This window comes from Polistes fuscatus, unplaced genomic scaffold (assembly GCF_010416935.1).
Source record: "Polistes fuscatus isolate 324 unplaced genomic scaffold, CU_Pfus_HIC Scaffold58, whole genome shotgun sequence".
NCBI lineage: Eukaryota > Metazoa > Arthropoda > Insecta > Hymenoptera > Vespidae > Polistes > Polistes fuscatus.
In genome coordinates, this window is record NW_025113138.1 from 8,819 (window position 1) to 29,214 (window position 20,396).

At 30.2% G+C, this 20,396-nt stretch overlaps 1 protein-coding gene and 3 long non-coding RNA genes across 4 annotated transcripts; 3 read left to right on the forward strand and 1 right to left on the reverse strand.

Annotated features, from left to right (window-relative positions):
- The first annotated feature begins 494 nt into the window (after positions 1–494).
- LOC122522773 lies at positions 495–1,542 on the forward strand. The gene is made up of 2 exons (XR_006305148.1): positions 495–682; positions 1,436–1,542. It is a non-coding gene; the product is annotated as an uncharacterized LOC122522773 (long non-coding RNA).
- Positions 1,543–2,696: 1,154 nt separating this feature from the next.
- Positions 2,697–2,992, forward strand: LOC122522766. Its single transcript, XR_006305146.1, has 2 exons — positions 2,697–2,776; positions 2,887–2,992. It is a non-coding gene; the product is annotated as an uncharacterized LOC122522766 (long non-coding RNA).
- Positions 2,993–8,137: 5,145 nt separating this feature from the next.
- On the reverse strand, positions 8,138–13,270 carry LOC122522767 (transcription initiation factor TFIID subunit 4-like). The gene is made up of 10 exons (XM_043644039.1): positions 12,437–13,270; positions 11,840–12,118; positions 10,475–10,588; positions 9,923–10,255; positions 9,690–9,836; positions 9,353–9,615; positions 9,051–9,217; positions 8,820–8,950; positions 8,547–8,729; positions 8,138–8,416 (listed from the first exon to the last, which is right to left on the reverse strand). Exons 1-10 carry the CDS (start codon positions 13,268–13,270, stop codon positions 8,138–8,140), a joined length of 2,730 nt encoding a protein of 909 aa, XP_043499974.1.
- A 2,562-nt stretch (positions 13,271–15,832) lies between these two features.
- LOC122522771 lies at positions 15,833–17,091 on the forward strand. The gene is made up of 2 exons (XR_006305147.1): positions 15,833–15,937; positions 16,067–17,091. It is a non-coding gene; the product is annotated as an uncharacterized LOC122522771 (long non-coding RNA).
- Positions 17,092–20,396: the final 3,305 nt, after the last annotated feature.

The window sequence follows — 20,396 nt, forward strand, 5'->3', positions numbered from 1 at the left end:
AAACAGTTATTGACGCTGTATTTCAAAGATATATTAATCAAATCCAAACCAAAGCATTTATTTCATACTTTAGATACCATAAGCTACCCGTCATAGTTTTCATTTGTTGAAATTGAAAACTTAAAGTCTGTATAATGTGTGTAATATGTAGTATACGTAGAATAAAATGTAAACATTCGTCTTATTCCTTCAAAGTTTAGTTTTCTGAAGGTTTAAACACTTCTACCGCGTGTGAACCGGAGGGTTTTACCAACTTGTACCAACTTCATCTCTTTTAATTTATACCTGCAATCCTGGATACAAAATAAGCAATTCCGGTGATGTATTTTGTGATCCAGAAGGAAACTGGTTAAATATTCCAGTTTCTACTGGTAAGATTACAAACTTTTGTTTTATAACGACAATTCTTTACTAATCATTTTCTTAAATAAATTTTCTTAATTCTTAAATTTTAGAAATACGTTGCCAGTCATTGGCTTCAGCATCGCATCGACTAACGCTCAATGTACATTGAATGGTGAATGGGTATCTTGTGAATCTCCTGTTTTGCCTGGAACCATCGCAGAACTCAGCTGTCGCAGCAATTATCAGGAATTTGGAAAAGTTCAATTGAAACAAAAAAATCAAGTTACATGTAACGACACTGGTCATTGGGAACCCAAACCAATACGATGTTTACCAAGTATGTAGTTTATTATTGTGTATGTTAGGGGTGCCAGCAAAATTTTTCTAACTTTTATGAGGAAAAATAACCCTTTTTCTTAATAACCAAAATTATAATACGTACAAATACTTGTAATTAGAAATATCTTGATATTTATGTTAAGTGACTTATCACGTTGAAAGCTTTGAAACAATTTTGAAAACCTAGTCCTGTACGGGCTTATTCTTTTATAATATCATAGTATATTAAAGGAAAATTTCGTATAAACATATTATTAGAATATAGCACGCTAGATAACATATCTTAAATTTTAATTATCTAACAATTTCAGATAGTAAACATACAAATATTACCTATAATTATAATTACAAGGGTTCTAGTACAATGTGTAGCCAATTTCATTGAAATAGTGTAAAGAGTTAGTTATTTATGCCATATTTAATGCAGCGTTAATTCTTTAAATTAATTTATTAACCCTAACGCTAGTTTTTTATATCACTTAAACAAAAATTAAAATTAAAAACTTCATAATTAAAAAACTGGATATTTAAACTTATTAATTGTGTGTAATTTCAGGTTTACAATTGTGAATTATCTTTTGTTAAATATTTGACTTTATAATATATACTAGAATATATTATTGAAAAGTGGTAGCTTTTCTATAGAATAATTGAATAATTCTATATAACAATTAAATGAATTTCTATTTAATAATTTAGTAACATTAATTATAATCATATATTTTAATGTTCGTTTCCCTACATGTTTTAGAATGCGGGGTTGTTCATTCAATAAAAAGATCCATTGCTATCATCGGAGCTGTAAAAGGCTATTTATCTACACTCTCAAAAGTTCCCTGGCACGCTACTTTGTATAAAGAAAAAAATTTCATACGGATTGAAACATTTTGTTTGCGGAGCAACAATAATAAAAGAAAAATTCCTTCTTACCGCAGCGCACACATTGCATCTACGATGAGACCTTTCTATCGAAGGATAAAAAACTCAAATAAATATTATATAGCAACTGGAAACATTTATCGTGACTATGATTCTGACTTGCACGATGAGAGAGAGATTCGTTAATAAAGCCAGAGTATGAAAAATAGAAAAGAATTTTTATTAAAATAAAATCAAATACTAAATTTGGAAATTGTTAGTACGCTGCTTATACATCAATTATAACAAAGTTAATAATATTCTATTTTTTAAGGTGAAAGGCATTTATGTTCCTTGTAATTATGTGGGCTACGAAGGAAATTATGCTTATGACATAGCTATCTTGGAAATCGAAAGACCTTTTGAATTTTCACATTTATTATTACCGGCATGTTTAAATGATGATGTAATTGAGTCTGGATTAGGGGTAACTTCAGGATTTGGAAGAACTGCTTTAGGATCATCCAGTTTTATTCTAAAATCTGTGTCATTGCCCTATGTTCCCCTTAGCCAATGCAAATCTTCCAAAAATTCTTTTGAATCTGAGAAACTCATAATAATGGATAAATTTTGTGCTGGTTACACGAATGGTTAGTATAGAATCAAAATTAATATGGGAAAATAAACATATTTAAAAACTACACCTACCAATTATTATTTGTATTTTAGGAACAGCTGTCTGCGATGGTGACAGCGGAGGAGGATTGGTATTTCAAAGTGGAAATTTATGGTTTCTAAGAGTCATTCATTATGTCTCATCATCATTTCATTAGTCTCTCTTTAGATTATATACCATCTGGTGGATCCAAGATACACTTTTCCAATTAGAAACATCTAAATCACTTCCAATTATGGAAGTGACTCAATTATAGCAAATGCGACTACTTCTAGTCCCGCTGAATTCATTCCAACTTCTACAAGCACTATCACATCTTCCCCATTGATTCGAAATACAACTGTTTGTACGGTACCTCCCAATCCTGCGAACGGTTATAGTCTATTGCACAAATCTTATTGTCAAACACAAGAAGACTGTGCTGCGGAGGAAGGTGTAGAATTAGTTAGCGGTTCTCATCTGATTTATACATGTAATCAGGGATACGAATTAAGCGGTACCAGTGAGCGGTATTATGTAGTCCAGAAGGAAAATGGATAAATATTCCTGTTTGTATTGGTAAGATTTGCATTTTAAGTTTTATTATTACAATAAGTATTCCAATACTGCTACTTTATTCAATACTGCTATATTATCTTTTCTGTAATTCTTTGTATTATTTTTTTTAGCGAAAGTTTAATTATTTTATATATACGTTCCTTATTACTGGTTTCCTAAATGAAACCTAATTTGCTGATTGTAAATATAACGACGACTGCACTTCTTAATATAAAAGAAATACTATACTATATTATTTGTTATAACAAATTTTAAGTTAACAGTAGGTTTTCTTAACTCGACTTCTCGACTTCGAATTCTATTTTTAAACGAGTTTCTTTCTCAATTTTGACTAGAAAATTAAATTTTATGACTTTCTCACTCTTGTCTCTTTATTTTATGTTTTTAAAATTATTATTATATTAGAGGGAAATTTTTAGCGAACTTTTTAGGATCTTTTTCAACAATTTCTTATGTGTCCAAGCTTTTTTCTATAGATGGTAACGTTAGAATGGTTCTTCCCAGTTTTTTTAAGTCTCAAATATATCATTAGATTTACAAAATAATTACATTAGAATGAAAAAAATGCTAAAATCAGAACGTTATAATCCTAAATTCTATTTATTACGAATATTATTCTCGTTATACACATGCGCAACTTTCGGAAAGTCATATAAACAACATTTAATAAAAGATTTTTCATAGATGACAACATGCTAGTCTGAAGGTGAATTTCGAGCTAGACGGTAAACAGAACATATATTCCGTGCTTATATAAACAATAATTCACATTTCCTTGTTGTTTTATTTTTTTAAAGTTTTTATTGAAGTTATATTTTATTTTATTTACAAATGTAGAGTATATATTGGCATTCGGGAAAATTGTAGTTGTTTCATATTGAATACAATGAAGAGGAGAAGTAAATGTTGTTTGGCTTAAGTTTTCAGATTCACTAAGGATTGGCCAGAAAATCGTACAGAAAGTTGCTGGACACGTTGCGATTTAAATTAATAAAACAATAGTGCCGATCGGACGTAGATCTTCAACTATTCTCCTTAGCAGCAATACAAAAATTAAGATTAAGCGTTCACATTTATCTATAGTTTAAATTTAATTATTTATTATTAATTATTGAAAATTTATTTATTTTCTTTTAATTATTGAAGTTATACTTCTTTTTTTAATTATTTTAATTTTAAAGTTATTATTAAACTATAATCTCTTGCAGCTTTCTTATTGACCAGGATCAGTATACATTTAAATTTCTGTTTAAGTTTTCAATATGCCTAAAACTAATGCAGAGAAATGTAGAGATTATCGTCTTCGTAGGAAAAGGAATAAGGAAAATAAGGAAAATAATGAGGAAAATAAGGAAAACATAATGCACGCTAATGTCAAACGTTGTAGGGTTCTTGGCTGCGAAGAAAAATTATTCAAAAAGGTTATGAATTGCCTGCGAATGAAATTTTATGTACTCCGTCAACTTCTAATTTACTTTGCGAACCATCGGCTAAGCCTGTGATTACCGGTACAAATTTAAATAATTTAAATGTCCCAGCAATAACTAATATTATTGCTAATTATTTATTTTTTTGGTTTAGTTTTTATGTTTTGAAGTTATTTGAAGTTACTTACATTTATTTTATTTAACATTTATTTTACATTTATTTCTTCAAGAAATCCAATTGTCTGCGAATGGAACTTTATGTGCCCCATCGACTTCGAATTTACTAGTGACTTCTGAACCATCGATTCAGCCTATGATTACCGGTACAAATTTATACAATTTAAAATTCACAGCAATAACTAATAGTACTGTTAATTATTATTTTTGAACTTATACTTCTTTTGGTACGTTTGGGAATTTGGTGTTTATTTTTTACATTTACTTCTTTTTTTAGTAATTTGATATTTGTACTTTTCCCTTTTGTTTTTTTTTTTTTGTATATACTTTATGTAAATGTAAAATCACGCGTTTAAATTTAATTTCATTGCAACGGTAAATAGAGATTTGATCAAAATAAATAGAAAATTCAATTGAAAAGTGCATCTGCGAATTGGACGATTTATATGTCAGGCTATTGTATCACTTGACTATATGACTAATATATAATATATTAGTCATATAGTCAATATATAATATTATAATATATAATAGTCAATACACATAATATTATATATTATAAAATTGGATGATTCTTTGGTGAAACTTGTTTTAAATTTTATTTTTCCTCGATTACTGCTTTTCAATACAATTTGTAAAAATAGTATACTATACCAAAATTGCTATACTGTTACTTTTTACACATTTGTCTATTTATATATTTATATATCCATATTCCACGTAGTGGCAGTAAGTATTCTTTATAATCTATGTTTTGAAGGATTCATTGCATTTCTCAAATTCATAAGAAAGACAAATAATTGCAAAAAAGAAAGCACAAATCTAAGTGGGAACCAATTTCTTACAGACGATGTGCACAACAAAAATATGATATATGAATGATGGCAAATGTGTGTGCGTGTTGTGGAAAAATATATATTATTACTGGAAAATAAAGTATTTACACGATATATACTTTATATTGATTGTTTTGCATCGACGGGCCTTTTATATATTTAATTCTAAATAAAAATTAATTCATTTAATTATCCTCTCAACTTATAGTGAATGAAAAATGTGACAATGTGAAGAGAGAGAAAACGAGAGAGAAATGGAAAAAAAAAAGAAACAAATAGAGAAAATGAGAGAAAGAGTCGATAAAATAATTAATGTTTATATATACATATATGCATGTTAGTGTCAAAGATAATTAAAATTTATGAGATCAAATGTATCTTTTTATATCATTCTTCATTTTATTTTATATAAATTGTATATTTTACAGTTTAGTTAGTTTTAGAAATGTCGTAACATTTTTTAACATGGTTTAATATAACTTTTCAATCCCTAATATGAGAATCAAATGAAGTTTTCAATTAGAACCAAAGAGATCATTTGTAATATATAGCTCTATCAAAGTGAAAAATAATGTTCTATGATTTTCTCTACATCATAGTAGCGTTAATTCTTCACGTAAGAATAAAATACTGTATCTATATATATATATATATATATATGGCCCGCCGAGACAATAAGTTTTCCATTTGAGCCATATTATGATATACTATATATGGGTTGCGTTAAAACTTTTTACATTATTTATATAGAATTTTACAGATGCTCATACGCATCGATGTATCATATTATTTTTATAAATTTTTTTGATCCTGCTTTTGTAATAATAAATAGGTTTCCAATAAGAAATAAATTGTATATCATATGCTTATCAATCGATAAGGACATCACCAAATTGTGGCAGTCTTTTTCAATGGGATAACTTATCAATTAATTTGGAGAAAAAAATTCTGTTATTTTAATGTAGTATCTCCCTCGTTTGATGAAAATACGTACGTATCTATGACCGATGTTTCTTTCTTTATATATATACAAAGTATCCTGTATAATTGATGATACAAGCGAGAATTAATGATTCTACATGAAAAACTAAATCGAGACTGTAGAATAAAATTTATTCATGTAAATGATTTCTTTTGCTCAATAAAATATTCACGAGAAAAATAAATTTAAAAATGTATCAAGTACGCGCGTTTTAGTTTCAGATTGACGAATTTCACTATCTTATTCTCGGATATTTCGAAGAACATTTTTCTGTTTTTTAATATGTTCACAAACATTGTCAGTATGATAATTATCAAACGAGACTTTTAGTTTCCCTAAGATTGCATCAAATTATTAAACTTATTTTTCTCAGAAACAAAGATTTATATGAACAAATTTAATTGTATATTTTTGACTATAGTTTTTCGCTTAAAATCATTCACTGTTTGCTTGTACCCTCAGTTATAGGACACCCTGTATATAAATATATATTTCTATATGTAAATTTTATACATGAGTATCATTTGCACGTAAGATTGAAGAAAAAATTTGTCATAAACTCATTTAGTAGAGAAACTATCACCGCAAAAACATATTGCTCTCTGACAATTGACTACATATTAGTACGTGTACCCAAAATAATAAACGCACCTAATAAATTCCTTCGCAGAGGATTCGTATATACAACTAACATTGTACTATAATTGCGCAAAATAAAATTAACTTGGGCATATCTACAAAATGCAAAGCGCCTGTGCAATTAGCTCTTTCATGAGCACCTTTAGAGAAATGTACACATTATTATTATTACTCTTAATCTCCTTCCTCTCTATTTCCTTTTCTTTTTTTCATCTTTTTCTCCTTCTTCTTTCAACTGCACTGTGATATTTTCTATAATATAGGCACCCTTGTACATCCATTGAAAGTTGTTTTTTCTCTCTTTTTTTTTTCTTCTTGTTTTTACATACAAATCAGGTACACACTGAATTTTTTCAATCGATTATAATGCAAAGCACAATTCTCTCTCTTTTTTTGTGTTTCTTTAGGTTTTTGCTTTTTCAAATAGAACCTGCACTAAATCCCAAACAGGAAATAAATAATTAAATTAACATCGATCGAAAGAATATTCATCATTATTCATACTTTTGTAAATGTTACTTTAATAAAAAACGTAACAGCTAGTTGGTTGTTCTTTTTTTTTTTATAAAAACTGAAAATGTAGATTACAACATAATATACTGATAACAATTCCATCATATTGGTGGAGCGTAGCTATATTTTGTTATACCAACATTGAAATTATCTCTATATGATATTTACGTGTAAGATATTGTACAAATTTTCCATACATTTTGGACAATGTGCTCGTGTCATATTATGTTGTATTATTTGCAAAAATACAATTTACTATTTTAACAAAACCTGCACGCATGTATATCTCTCACACACTATCGCTACAATGTCCAAAAGTATATGTCAAGTATTATAATGCAGCAGGCATGTATATATAGCATGACAATGTACACACATTCATTCATTTTCATATAATCATTCTATGATAACACACATCCACCATATAACAATATTCATATATGGTTAATCACATTTACTCCGTGCCATAAAGGTTATTCAAGACTAACGCGACGAGAGATGTGCTCATACACATTACTCTTTTTCATTAATGTGAATTTCGTGTTGAAAAATAAATAACGATCTATTATATTACATTTAAAAAATTGTTTGTCAGTCATTTACAGTAGGGAAGCATGGTAGAAATAACGTCATTTTAAATGTATGCGATATCACAAGGCTGATCCGCAGCAAATGTCATCGTAAAACATACGATATGAAATGCCATACGATACAACATACAGTGTAAAACCGCACTGTCCATTCAGGTCCATTCAGGATCATTCGAGTTCCTGCCCTTCATAGAACATCACTTCAAGTAAGACTTGTATAGTATTGTGCTTCTACACATTCCTTTCTCTTGTTCGAGAAGACAAAGTAAATCTTGAGTGTTTACCCTCTTTAAACGCGGTCTCAATGGCATTTGTCTGTTCATTCCTGTTACTGAGGTGTTTAAATTGGAATTATTTTCTGGACTATTAGCAGGTCCTCCAACATCGAGCTTAGGTTTTTTGCGAGGACCAATTGCCTGTAGAGCAGTTAAATTTGTTTCTCTTTGTCTTAATTCTTGCATTTCTGCACGTTGCATCTGAAAAATAATTAATCATTAATCATTAAGACTCGTCCAATTCTTTTCTTCATTTTTTATTTTGACCCTTCATTGACAATTTCATTAATAGAAAAAAAAAACAAAGAAATAATTAAATTGATATAAATACCTCTTTAGCTTTGGCCTTCAGTTTAGCTTGCTCAGGATCTACTGTTTTAGCACGTCTTTTAGCAGCGCGCAGCAGTTCCTCTCTTTCTTGTTCTTTGCGTCTTCTGCTTTCATCCCTATCTAGATCTTCCAGAAATTTTAACTGTGCTCTTACATCCTGCGTTACTTCGTATCTTGGGTCACCCTAATCGTTCCATATATAATTTAATTAATAAATCAAACATTTACATATACAGTCTAATAACTAATATTAAAAATGAATAACTCGGATTACCTCTATAACATCTGTCCTATGTTCGGCAATTAATGCCAATTTTTCAACCAAATTTTTTAGCCTTTCTTGTGTAGCATGGGAAATCAATGCAGCCACTTCCTGATTAGGTTCTTCTAAGCCATAACTAGAAACTAAAGGGGAAAAAATTAATGTTTTCTTTTGAAAACATCAGTATAATGGATTATATAAAAAGATAAATAATATATTTTGAATATAAACATTGCACGTTACCTATTTCCTTAATTTTTTGTTGTAACGGTGCCATATCTAAGAATATTTCATCTTTACAAGAACGTATCTGTGTCCCTACAAACTCTGTTGAGCTAAGAATTCTTTGAGATTCTTCTGCAAGATTAACACCACCCATAGCTGCTACGTCATTAATGTTATCATCTTCGCTATAATTAAAATACATGTTACATACATCTCCATATCATTTTAGAATGTTTATCTCGACATCATATTTTATATCAACATTGTTGTAAAAATATATTTCTTATTTCAATCCATATTATAATAGTCAAAATACTTACGTATACCCAGCTGAAGAAAAAGTCTTCTTTTCTTTTTCTTTGGCAGTGGGATTTGGCAGCAAAGAAGACATCATGGTCCTGTTAACGATAGAAGGTGTGTTAACTGTTTTGGCTTGTGCAGTTGTTGTTACTTTTTTAACAACAGTCGTCGCAATTGGTGCCTTTTGAACGACGGGTGGTGTAGGAAGTATATTAGTAACAGCTACTGTTGATTTAACAGCATAAGAAGCTGGGCTGCGTTCAACAGTTGGCATAGGACGCATCTAAGAAAAAATTAATATTTACGTAAATTTCAAGATATATTTTCGTAAGATATATATTGAACAAACACACTTACCACCCTTTGTTGTACTGGTTGGGTAGGTCGAGGTACTGTCGTTGTTGCTGTAGGTAATGGCGACATTACTTTCACTTGTATATTTGGTATTGTTGCAACAGGAATTGTAGGAGCAATTGCTGCTGTTGGTCTTATTTGATTTTGTTGCTAAACGTTACAAAATGAACAGCTAAAGTATTTACAATATAATGATATTTGAATACAGCTAACGGGTTAAGCAAAAAAATATTTACCTGCGTTACTACTGGTGCTGCAGATGCTGTAGTAAACACAACACTAGCTGGAGGAGGTTTTATTCCATCAATGACTAATTCATTCATCACAAGAGATTGACGTAGAGGTGGTAGACTCCTTCTGAGAAAGCCAATTAGGTATGGCTGTGGAGACGAATTCAATAATTTTTCAAGTCTATCACAAAATTCTTTAGGCTCAATTTTAGTGTCAATTAATTTTTGTATCAAAGTCCGAACATTTCGTTTCAGTGATTTAGCCTCACGACCAGACAATTCTAATAAATTTGCTAAAAATTTATGGCACTTTTCTTCGATATTATTTAAAGTTTGACGCTAAAAACAAAAAGGAAAATAACAGATAATATAAATATATACAAATATTACATAATATAATTTTAATACACATAAGTTTTTCTAAGATCATTTCTACAAATTTGTTTATCGCATCTTATTCTACTTAAGGTCTATCATATTTGTCTATATTATTATGATAACTTAGATATTCTTCAAACACAGATTTAATAAGACAATTTAATATAAAAATAAACTAACCTGTGCCGGCGTCTGAACTGCATGAACTGTAGTAGCGGTTGGAATAGTTGTTGTAGTAGCAGCGGTAGTAAGTGTAGGAGTTACAATTGTTGTAGCGATGGTAGCTGCAACCGTCTGCTTTAATAAACAAGAATAATATTAGCATAACTATAATAAACAGAATTGATATAGTTTCGTATTATTTTATAGTATATACATAGAAATATTTATTTAAAAAATAACATAAGTAAATAAATCTAAAAAAATAAATTTACTTTTAGCGTATTGCATTTTCTTTTAATTAAATAACTAATAAAATTATAAGTGTATATACTTGTATACACTTATAATTTTGCACAAACAAAATTTAAACTTGAGATAAATCTAAATCGAATATTCCCTTGTATTAAACAGTTAAATTCATTTATCATAATAATGTTGATGTATAATCTTAGACGCACTTGTACCTTATATAGACTCGCTTATTGTCAATTCTCTCTTTTAATGCATTTTAATGCATTTTAATATCGTATTAAAAGTAAAAGATTAGCAGAAGTAATGTACTATATTTGACAAATGTATTTAAATTTAGCACTTCGTAATAATTAATTCTAATAATTACGTTTAACAAGCAAAATGAATGACTTGAAATATTGTAATAAAAGGCAAATATGATATGTAATAATAATATTATATCGATTAACATATTACATCGATCTAAAAAATGAAGTTGCTATCAAAATACTTTCAGCGATAAATCAAATTATTTAGACAATATATTTATCTATTTACTTTTTAAATAGATCTGTAAAAAATCTAAATATATAGCCACATTTACAATTAAATTCATATTTCCAACATCCCTATAAAATACGCTAAAAATGTATATATATATATATATGTATATATTACCACATAAAATACATAAATATATTATAACAATTACCAAACTCACTACTACTAACAAACAGATATAAACTACTCTAAACAAAGAACAGCATTCCAACAGATAAATGAACAACAAAATTCTACCACATTGATAGATGATATATCTTGTATCAATGATACTAAAGAGAAAGAAAAGAAAAAGTAAATAATAATTTACTATAGATGTAGAAATATTGAAAAATAGCATATTTAAAAATACAAGCATATCCAAATAATAAAAAGACTATTATAATTTGGTAATGATCAACGACTAAATAGAATATCTATAATACAAAGTAATTTCAAACTTTAAATAAATGGAACGCAGTCAAATCTAATAATATTGAAATAAAATACATAGTCTACTATAGAACACCATTCCAACAAACTAAAATCACAAACCAATAAGTTTCTACAACTACTACATCGAGTCTTATAGCAGGTATAAGAGAGCGTCACCTGAACGGGTTTTCTTAAGGTAGCGAGTGGTGGACCAGTGAACTGAGTGTTCAGCCTACTTACAGCCGGCACAGAGGCTAGACGATAGGTAGTGCCAGGGGATGAAGCTGCAACCACTGCATTTCCTGTGATACTATTTGGAGTAACAGCAGTACCGGATGGTGTTCCTGCTGTTGGTGCTGGTCCTACTCTTAATAACTGATACTGATCATTTTCTGTTTTTAACAATAAATGGTCTTGAGCTCCAGGTTGGAGACCATGCAGTGCTTGCAATGTAATCTGTAAATAAAAACAATAAACAATATATACACATATATATACAATGCTAATATATACATATATCTACATATACAGATTAGAATGAATTTTATTAAATCACTTATAAATGTAATGGTAATTACTTACAGATAACATTTTATAAAGTTTGTGTATGCTACTTACTAAAAAACCAAGACACATATATTGAAACTTTATAAATTGCTTATGAAAAGATTAAATGTGATTAAACGTTATAAGATAGTTAGAAATTAATCAATTAATATGCAATATGAAATGATTTTCAACAAAGTAATGATATTTAAAGTATGTTTCTCTTACCCCTTGAGCTACTCTTGGTGCAACTTGCTTTCCTGCCTGTTGAGCTGCTACTGGTGTTCCTGGTTTCATCGCATTAACATTGAGAATTTGCACATTCCTTGGTACTATCGTTGGTGTAACACCAGCTTTACCTTGCAGTGCTGAACTAACGACACTACTAGTCACAGAGACCGGAACAGACATTGGGACGGAAACCATTCCACCAGGTGCTACACTAGTCTTTATCACTAAAGCAGTGTCTGTCTGCTTGTTTACTCCGGTCACTGCCTGATTACTAGATTGACTGATTTGACTAGTTTGACTACCAACGTTCGAGACAGCGTTGGATGTTGTCTGTAACACTGCTTGTGAGTTTATGCCCAATGTACCATTAGCCAATTGCCCAACACTTTGTGTAGGGAAAGGATGCTTGTTATTAGCCGTTGCTACTCCCGTTGTAGCACTAACTTGTCCGATCGTAGGATATATTATCTTAACAGGTTCTTGTCCTTGCGCTACCGCGTTCGAGGTTACTACATTCACTGGTAGCAAAGTACTCGTGGTGATCGATTTTGTAACTTCTTGAGTCAAAAGATTGTTCACAAGGGTGGCACCGCCACCGTTGGAATCCTCATGTTTCTGTGGTTGTATCGATGCAGTAATGGTGCCCCCGTTGGAAATACTGCTATTCACCTGATGATTCTGTTGACTAGGCGTCGCAGAACTTGCTTGATGGCCAGAAACGGTTTGCGTCGATGCTTCAGGCTGTGCTTCGAGGGAGCGTATTATTTCGTCCCATTGAAAATCGTCATAGTTCCAACTCGGAAATTCCTCCAGAATCTCTTCAAACTCCATTTTCTTCCAAGCTCCAACTGTAAACTGAACTACGCATGCGTCTGTCGTAAATTCTTCCCATAGTGCAGTGGCTCCCCCACCCTAGCGTGGTTGAAGATTTTACACGACGTGTCCTCGTTTGTCGTCGGCTTAAATCGCACGCTTTGTTCCTAGACTAGTCGTCATTACGAATAACGGTATTCGTTTACGGTTTTTAGTGTAACATTCGTGTACCAATTATTTCTTTATGATTTTTCATATTTATTTTTCTTTATTATTAATCTACCTCGTGTATTACGACTATTCGATGCACGCCGTGAAAACATCAACCCCGCCAAAATGGCCACTGTTGTGAAGATTTGATTTCGTAGAAGGAATCGTTATTAATAGCACTAATTAGCAGTGAATATGCTAAATATGTAATTGTTTTATAGCAGGAAAGATTTTGTACACAATGTTTATGATACTTGAATATCAAACTCTAAAATCAGGAAATCAGAAATTATTTGTAAATCGCACAAGAATAGCTGGCACGCTAGTCGAAAAACTTAGAGCAAAGCCAATATGGCGTAACTGTATGCACAACCTGTGCACAAACGATTTATACAAAATGATGTAGATAAGAACCGATCTAATATATAAATTAGCCTTATCTCTGCATAATACTTATTAATTAATACTATTAGTCTTATAATAGTTGAATAATTTAGTAATTCAGTAATCTTTTAAACTTACCTTTACTGTAGCTGTGGATACTTCTTCCAAAGAGCACAGAGTTTAATTTATAATTTAAAAACTACTTTCAAAGACCAGTATTCACTATTCCTAGAGATATGGTCTTTCTACTTCGAGCTTCGTTCCTCGACTGATCTATCTGACCTTTTATCCAAAATTCTGAAAATAGGGGGAATAGTGAACCTTGATCGAAAGTGGAGGGGACTTGCATTTGCATTCAAGACCGAGATTGCCCGAAGATTGCCGAAGATCCTTCGTTTGTGTATTAGTGCACACGGACGCTCGCACGCACACTAGCCCGCTCGCGTGTAAAAGCCGACTGAGAGGCGGGACTTGCTTCCCCACTCTTACAATTACTTTTACCACTCTTTCTCGCTTATTTTTGCAAATACGAAGATAAACCTTACAACATTTTTTTAGTATTTTTCAATTCTCTACAACTTTTGTTTGAAACTTTTTTCGATTAAATGCCTAGATTCTAAGATAAGGCTATCTTTTATCTTTAGAACGAAATGACCACGCCTCCTTTCCCTAACTGTCCAAAGACGATAACAATACTAACTTCTCTAGACTGAAAATTCTGATTACAGGAGGGAAAGCTCTCCAAGTACTAAAAGGGGAGGGATAAAGTATGAACACACCTACCAACAAGGATAAGTGGAAGAAAAAACATCTGTATATTAGTAAAAGAAGATTTGGACAAATATTGTCAAGAAAGAGCTTGACGATTTACGACGCAATAGAATAACGGTATGTTTTAATAGCGATGGAAAGGTGCTAGTGTACGTGAGGATTTTTTTCACTGCAGATATCTTTAACTGAAAATCTGTTTGTTCGAAAAACATGACATCAAACCATTTTTTAGTGGAAAGTTTAAATTTAAGTATTATTTTTTTATTTTTTTCCAGCTGATCTTTAGTTTTCCTTAATTATTCTGTAAATTATATGAGTAAATTATTATTTGCTATTTGCTACTTATTCTACCGATTTCGGAAAATATTTTCTATCGTCTAGATCAGTCGAGGAACTAATCTTGAAGTAAAAGGAATAAAACTCCCAGAATAGTGAACATAAGACTGTAATTATAGTTTGAAAATTGTAAATAAAAAAAAGAAGACAATTTTATTCGATTTTGATAAATTTGGTTTAAAAAATGATTCATTTTATATTTTTTTAACTTAAAGGGATGATTTATCGATTCTTTTAATTTTTACAAAAAAATTTCTCCTCTTAAAATCTCAAAAGGGCGGATTTATAGTTTAATCTTCTGGGTGTGTCGCGGCGAGAATAGTTGATTAAAGGAACTTTTAATTTTAAAAAAGTATGTTCATGTCGAAAGTTAAAAGTTAATCGAAAAGACGTGTAAATAATTTCCGCTTGATTGATAAAAATCTTGTTTAGTTATCGTTTGCCCCGATTTTTAAAATATAGTTTTTAAGTAAAAACAGGTTTAAACCGCAAATTTTGGAGGGTCACGTATTTAAGTTTTAATAAGAGAAATTCTTGGAATTTATTTTAAGCAGTTTTATTTACATGTTTTATTACTATTGTGTTTCAGTATTTCATTGTAAAAAATGAAGAAAGTAACATATGGAACAATTCAATGAAATTACTCACATTATGGACATCGATGGCTTTGTCGTAAATAAACGATATTTGTATAAAGAGATAAGTATTGTCGAAGTAAATATCGGAAATCGTATGTAACGAAATATTACTATTTATATTTCGTCACCTTTACTAATAATTTAAATTGGCCGCCGTCCTACAGTTAAGACGCGCAGGCGTATTAGGCTTAGAAAGATTCGGGAACGTTAACAACGAGACCGAAAATATAGAGACAGTTAGTAGTTTGCTAAGCAGAGACGGTTAGAGTTCAAATTGCGTAGCTAGTAATAAGACAATAAAATAAGATTGAATATTAGCTGTAAATGTTGTTTCTCTTATTTGCAGGTAATGCAACTAATGTACATAGTGTAGTTTTAAGTGTAATTTGTATTTTTACAATGTAACGCAATGCAGATAATGTAGGTTAGTGTGAATAATATTAATAAAATAATCGAGAGAATCTCTTATTTGCAGAAACTCAAGGAAGTTATATTTCCAAGACATCATCCTTATAAGAACTATGTAGAATATACCTTATACGTATATATAAATACGATTTGTTTTTACGGAAAAAGTTTTCGACATTATTTGAGAGCGACAGAAGAACGGCGTGTTACGTAACAAACAAAGTCCATGGTATACCATTCCGGGACTTCGGTCTCGACGAATATGAACAAAGTCATGTGCACCGAGAATTAGATAAATTTCGCCAAAGACATGGGTCGAAGCTTTTAATAGCATATAAAGGAGGACATATCGAAAGAGATTTGTTAAATCAGGCATCAATAATCGGTTTCAACTTAGAAGACTTTGATTGTCCTAAATTTGAAGACCAAATTAAAATATATGAAGATAGAAATTTAAATAATTCTTATCTTCTTACATCGGCGAAATCAACCACAAATGTACATTGTTGTCCCTTTCTGAGATATAAGTGTATAGAGAATAATATAAGGATAAAAGATAATTTTTGTAAATTTACAAATTTTTATAGCCAATTTTTTCTTACGCGCGCGATTTTTCATAAGTATTTTTTTTTTATTAAATATAATACCATTTTCTAAAGATTACTGTTTCTACAAAGAGACAAGTTATAACTACGTCTGTTTTCGCCGTAATGTATAAATATGTAAAAAAAATGACGATCTCATCATTCCTTTAAAATAAATTATTATTTTATTTATATTCTTATTAATTTAATATTGTATGTAACGACGGATAACCTTTCTTTAAACCGTCTCCGTGCGTAAGACTACCAAATTTCTGTTATCTAATTTTAAGTTAAGTCTGTAGATCAAATTTGTTATCGGCAAAGCTATTCTGCAATCCATATGTACATACCGAATTTAAATAAACATTGAAACTTTATAAAGATTCCAATCAAAAACACTGCGAAACTTTTGCAATACCGCCTTTTTTATAAATATGATGTAAATATGCTATGTACATCCGTAGAGATGTAAGAATTTCTACAATAAAATAAGTAATTACGATCTTCAGTAAGCGTTATAATTTCGGTTTAGCCAAACATACATACCTTCTAGGAAAAAATTTGCTGAAAAATACTGATTTCGTATGTAACCTAAAAAGGTTCTACAATCTCGTAATTTTTTAGATTTGATTTAATAATAATCGCTGTACTACCATGTACCCTTATTGGAGTACACCTTATAGCCCTAGATTTTGAAAATCTATCTGTAAAGTTTGTCTCGGATATCAACATTATTTGTACGTCATGATTTTTTAAAAAAGATTCCGTTGCATTAGATCATTGGCGTTCCCAAAGGCAATAATGAAGGGTCATGTCTTTATTAACTTTGTTGTTAGTTTGCTATATAATTAGCAGTATCTGGGCCGCTATAAAAGAGTTAAGTTGATACAATCTCTATGGATTTCTTGCATTCTTACAGTTAGCGACTGATCTTAAATGCAAATGGTACAGTATGTATGCGTATAAGTGATTAGTTTAATTTCTTTTAAATTTATTTTTCAACGTTTTCGAATTTTTATTCTTTTATTATTTTATTCGTTTTCTTTGCATCTGTTTGATACAAGTCTTTTACTGAAATTGTCCATTTTATAAGAAAATGTTAAAATAAACACACAAGACACACTAATTATTCTTCGTAAAATAAGTTTTGTAAAATGTGTTAAAAGTTTTTGTAAAATCATTGAAAATAAAATGACTTCGCTTTATATCCTCAACTAACCTACGACGATGAAAACATTAGCCCCTCTAAACCGAAACTTCTGAATAAAAAAGGAAAAACTCGCCAAGTATTAAAAGAAAAAGGGTTAAATTTGACCACACGTACCCTCAAGGATGTATGGAAGAAAAAACATCTCTATTGTAGTAAATGAGGATCTGGACAAATACTTCCAAGGAAGCTTGACGATTGTTCCAAACATTGGAATAACGAAATGTTTTAATAGGACTAACGATTGAAAGGTGTTATTGTACGTGAGGATTTTTCAAACAGCAGGAGTCTTTAACTGAAAATCTCTTTATTCGAAAAACGTGTCATCAAGGTTTCCTTTTTTCACTGTTATGCTTAAATTGAAGTATTTCTTTTATCTGAGCTTTGTCCAAAGTACAAATCCTAGACTTTCACCACTGTCTTCGGAATAAAAAAATTTTATTTTAAAAGAAAAAGAAGAGTGAAGATTTCTGTCCAACATTCCTGGCCAACAAAAGATATATTCAGACGAAAAAGAACAGAAAGTTCCCGGCGAGTTTCGTCATCTATGCTATTTCAAATCAATGGGAACTTTTTTTTGGTAGATATAATTAAGAATGTGATAGAATAACAGAGAGAAAAAAGGCATGTACATTGGTTCTTAAAAATATTCGTAAAAAAATCTAATTTTGGAATAGGCAAGGAAATATAGCGATAATGCAATTTATTGTTTATTAATACTAGTATTTGTTACATAGTATAGTCATTTACTACAATACTTCATACGAGATGTATGGATATTTATTGCATACATTTTCCAGCCGATCTTTTGTTTTCCTTAAATATTCGGTTATTTATATAATTAAATTATTATTTGCTATTTCCTACTTATTGTACCGATATCGGAAAATATTTTCATATTCCTTGTTTATAAGAAATATGTTAATGAACAAGAATTTCTAAAATCTATGTTTAAAATTGATTGATGTACGAATAACTTTCTACTCCCACGGTATACGATTTCAAAAGAAAGTTCAAAGAAAAATTGGAAAAGTCATTAAAGAAATATTAAATGTTCAGAGTGAGTCACTAACTATTGCTTATTCCACGCTAAATAATTTATAAGATAGGGAGATGAGAAATGAAATAAAGACAAATATATACATAATGAATATATAGCTTTTTATAAAAATAAAAGTTACAATAAAGTTTACAAATAATACCACTAACAAAAAAATGATACTTTTAATACAAACCCTTAATACTTTAACTGAGGTGTACTTGAAATATAGACATTTAAGAGTTTCGTCAAACTTTTCTGGATATATCTTTCTAGGTTTTCTCTTCAACTAGAATATAAATTTTTCTTGTTAATAGCCTTGGTGATAGTGTGGGTCATTTTCTGTTGAATAGTAACTGATTTTACAAAACTTATTTTACACGCATAGGTATATATATGTATTACAATATAATTAGTCTCTTGTATTTATTTTAACATCTATTATAAAATGGAAAATTTCAGTAACAGGTCTGTATTAAACAAAAGAAAACAAAAAAAGTAAGAAAATAAAAGAAAAAAAATGAAGAAAGAGTGTAAAATTTATTTTAAAGAAATTATCTATTTATTTATATAATTATACATACTGTAACTTTTGTACTTAAGCTCAGTCGCTTACAATTTTCTAAAATTATTTAAAGTTATTACAATAATAATATCAATTACATAGAATCTTATTAATCTAAATTTCGAAAAATATAATAGAAATATTTTTCTAATAGAAGCGAGTCAAGGCATGGAAGTTGGGAGATAGAAAATGGTATGATAAGGAATTTAAAGTAAAAAAGAGGAAATTAAGGAAAACTCCGAAGTCGTGGAGGAAAAAGAAGTTCAAAGGAGTTTTTATTTAAGCAAAAAAAGAGAGTACAAGAATTGGTGTGAGGCAAAAAGGAAAAGTTTGGAAAGTATAGATGAGGAATAGTTAAAAAATGCAGCAGGGGAAGGAGAGGTATGGAGGTTAACAGGTTTAGAAGGAAGCGGAAAGAAAAGGTAAGCAAAAAGATCAAGATAGAACATTGGAGAAAACATTTGATAGAAAAGTTAGGAGGAAAGGAAAGAAGGGGAAGAGTACAGAAGGAATTCTCTACAGAGGAAAGAAGAGGTAGGGCAGCATATAGAGCAGCAAGAAGAATTGGACAAGGAAGAATTTGTGAGGCAGGTGAATCAACTTAAGATAGGAAAGGCACCAGGTGAGTATAAGTTAGAGAATGAAGTGTGGAAATATATGTTAAAGGAGGTGGAGACAGCTCTGTAGGAGTTGTTGAGGAAAATATGGAAAGAGGGGGAAATACCGGAGCAATGGAGAAGAGGGACAATGTGCATGATTTATAAAAAAGGGGATAAAGATATTATAGAAAATTACATAGGAGTCACGTTAACTTGCACGGCATATAAAATATATGCTAGTATGTTGAATGAAATTGTGAATGAATAGTTCTACTACTATGAATAGTAGTAGAATGAATAGTGAATGAATTGTTGAATGAATAGTATGTTGAAGAAGAAGATATAGGGGAAAAAATTTAATTAAATTAGGGGAAAGCCAGTTTGGATTTAGAGAGAAGAGAGG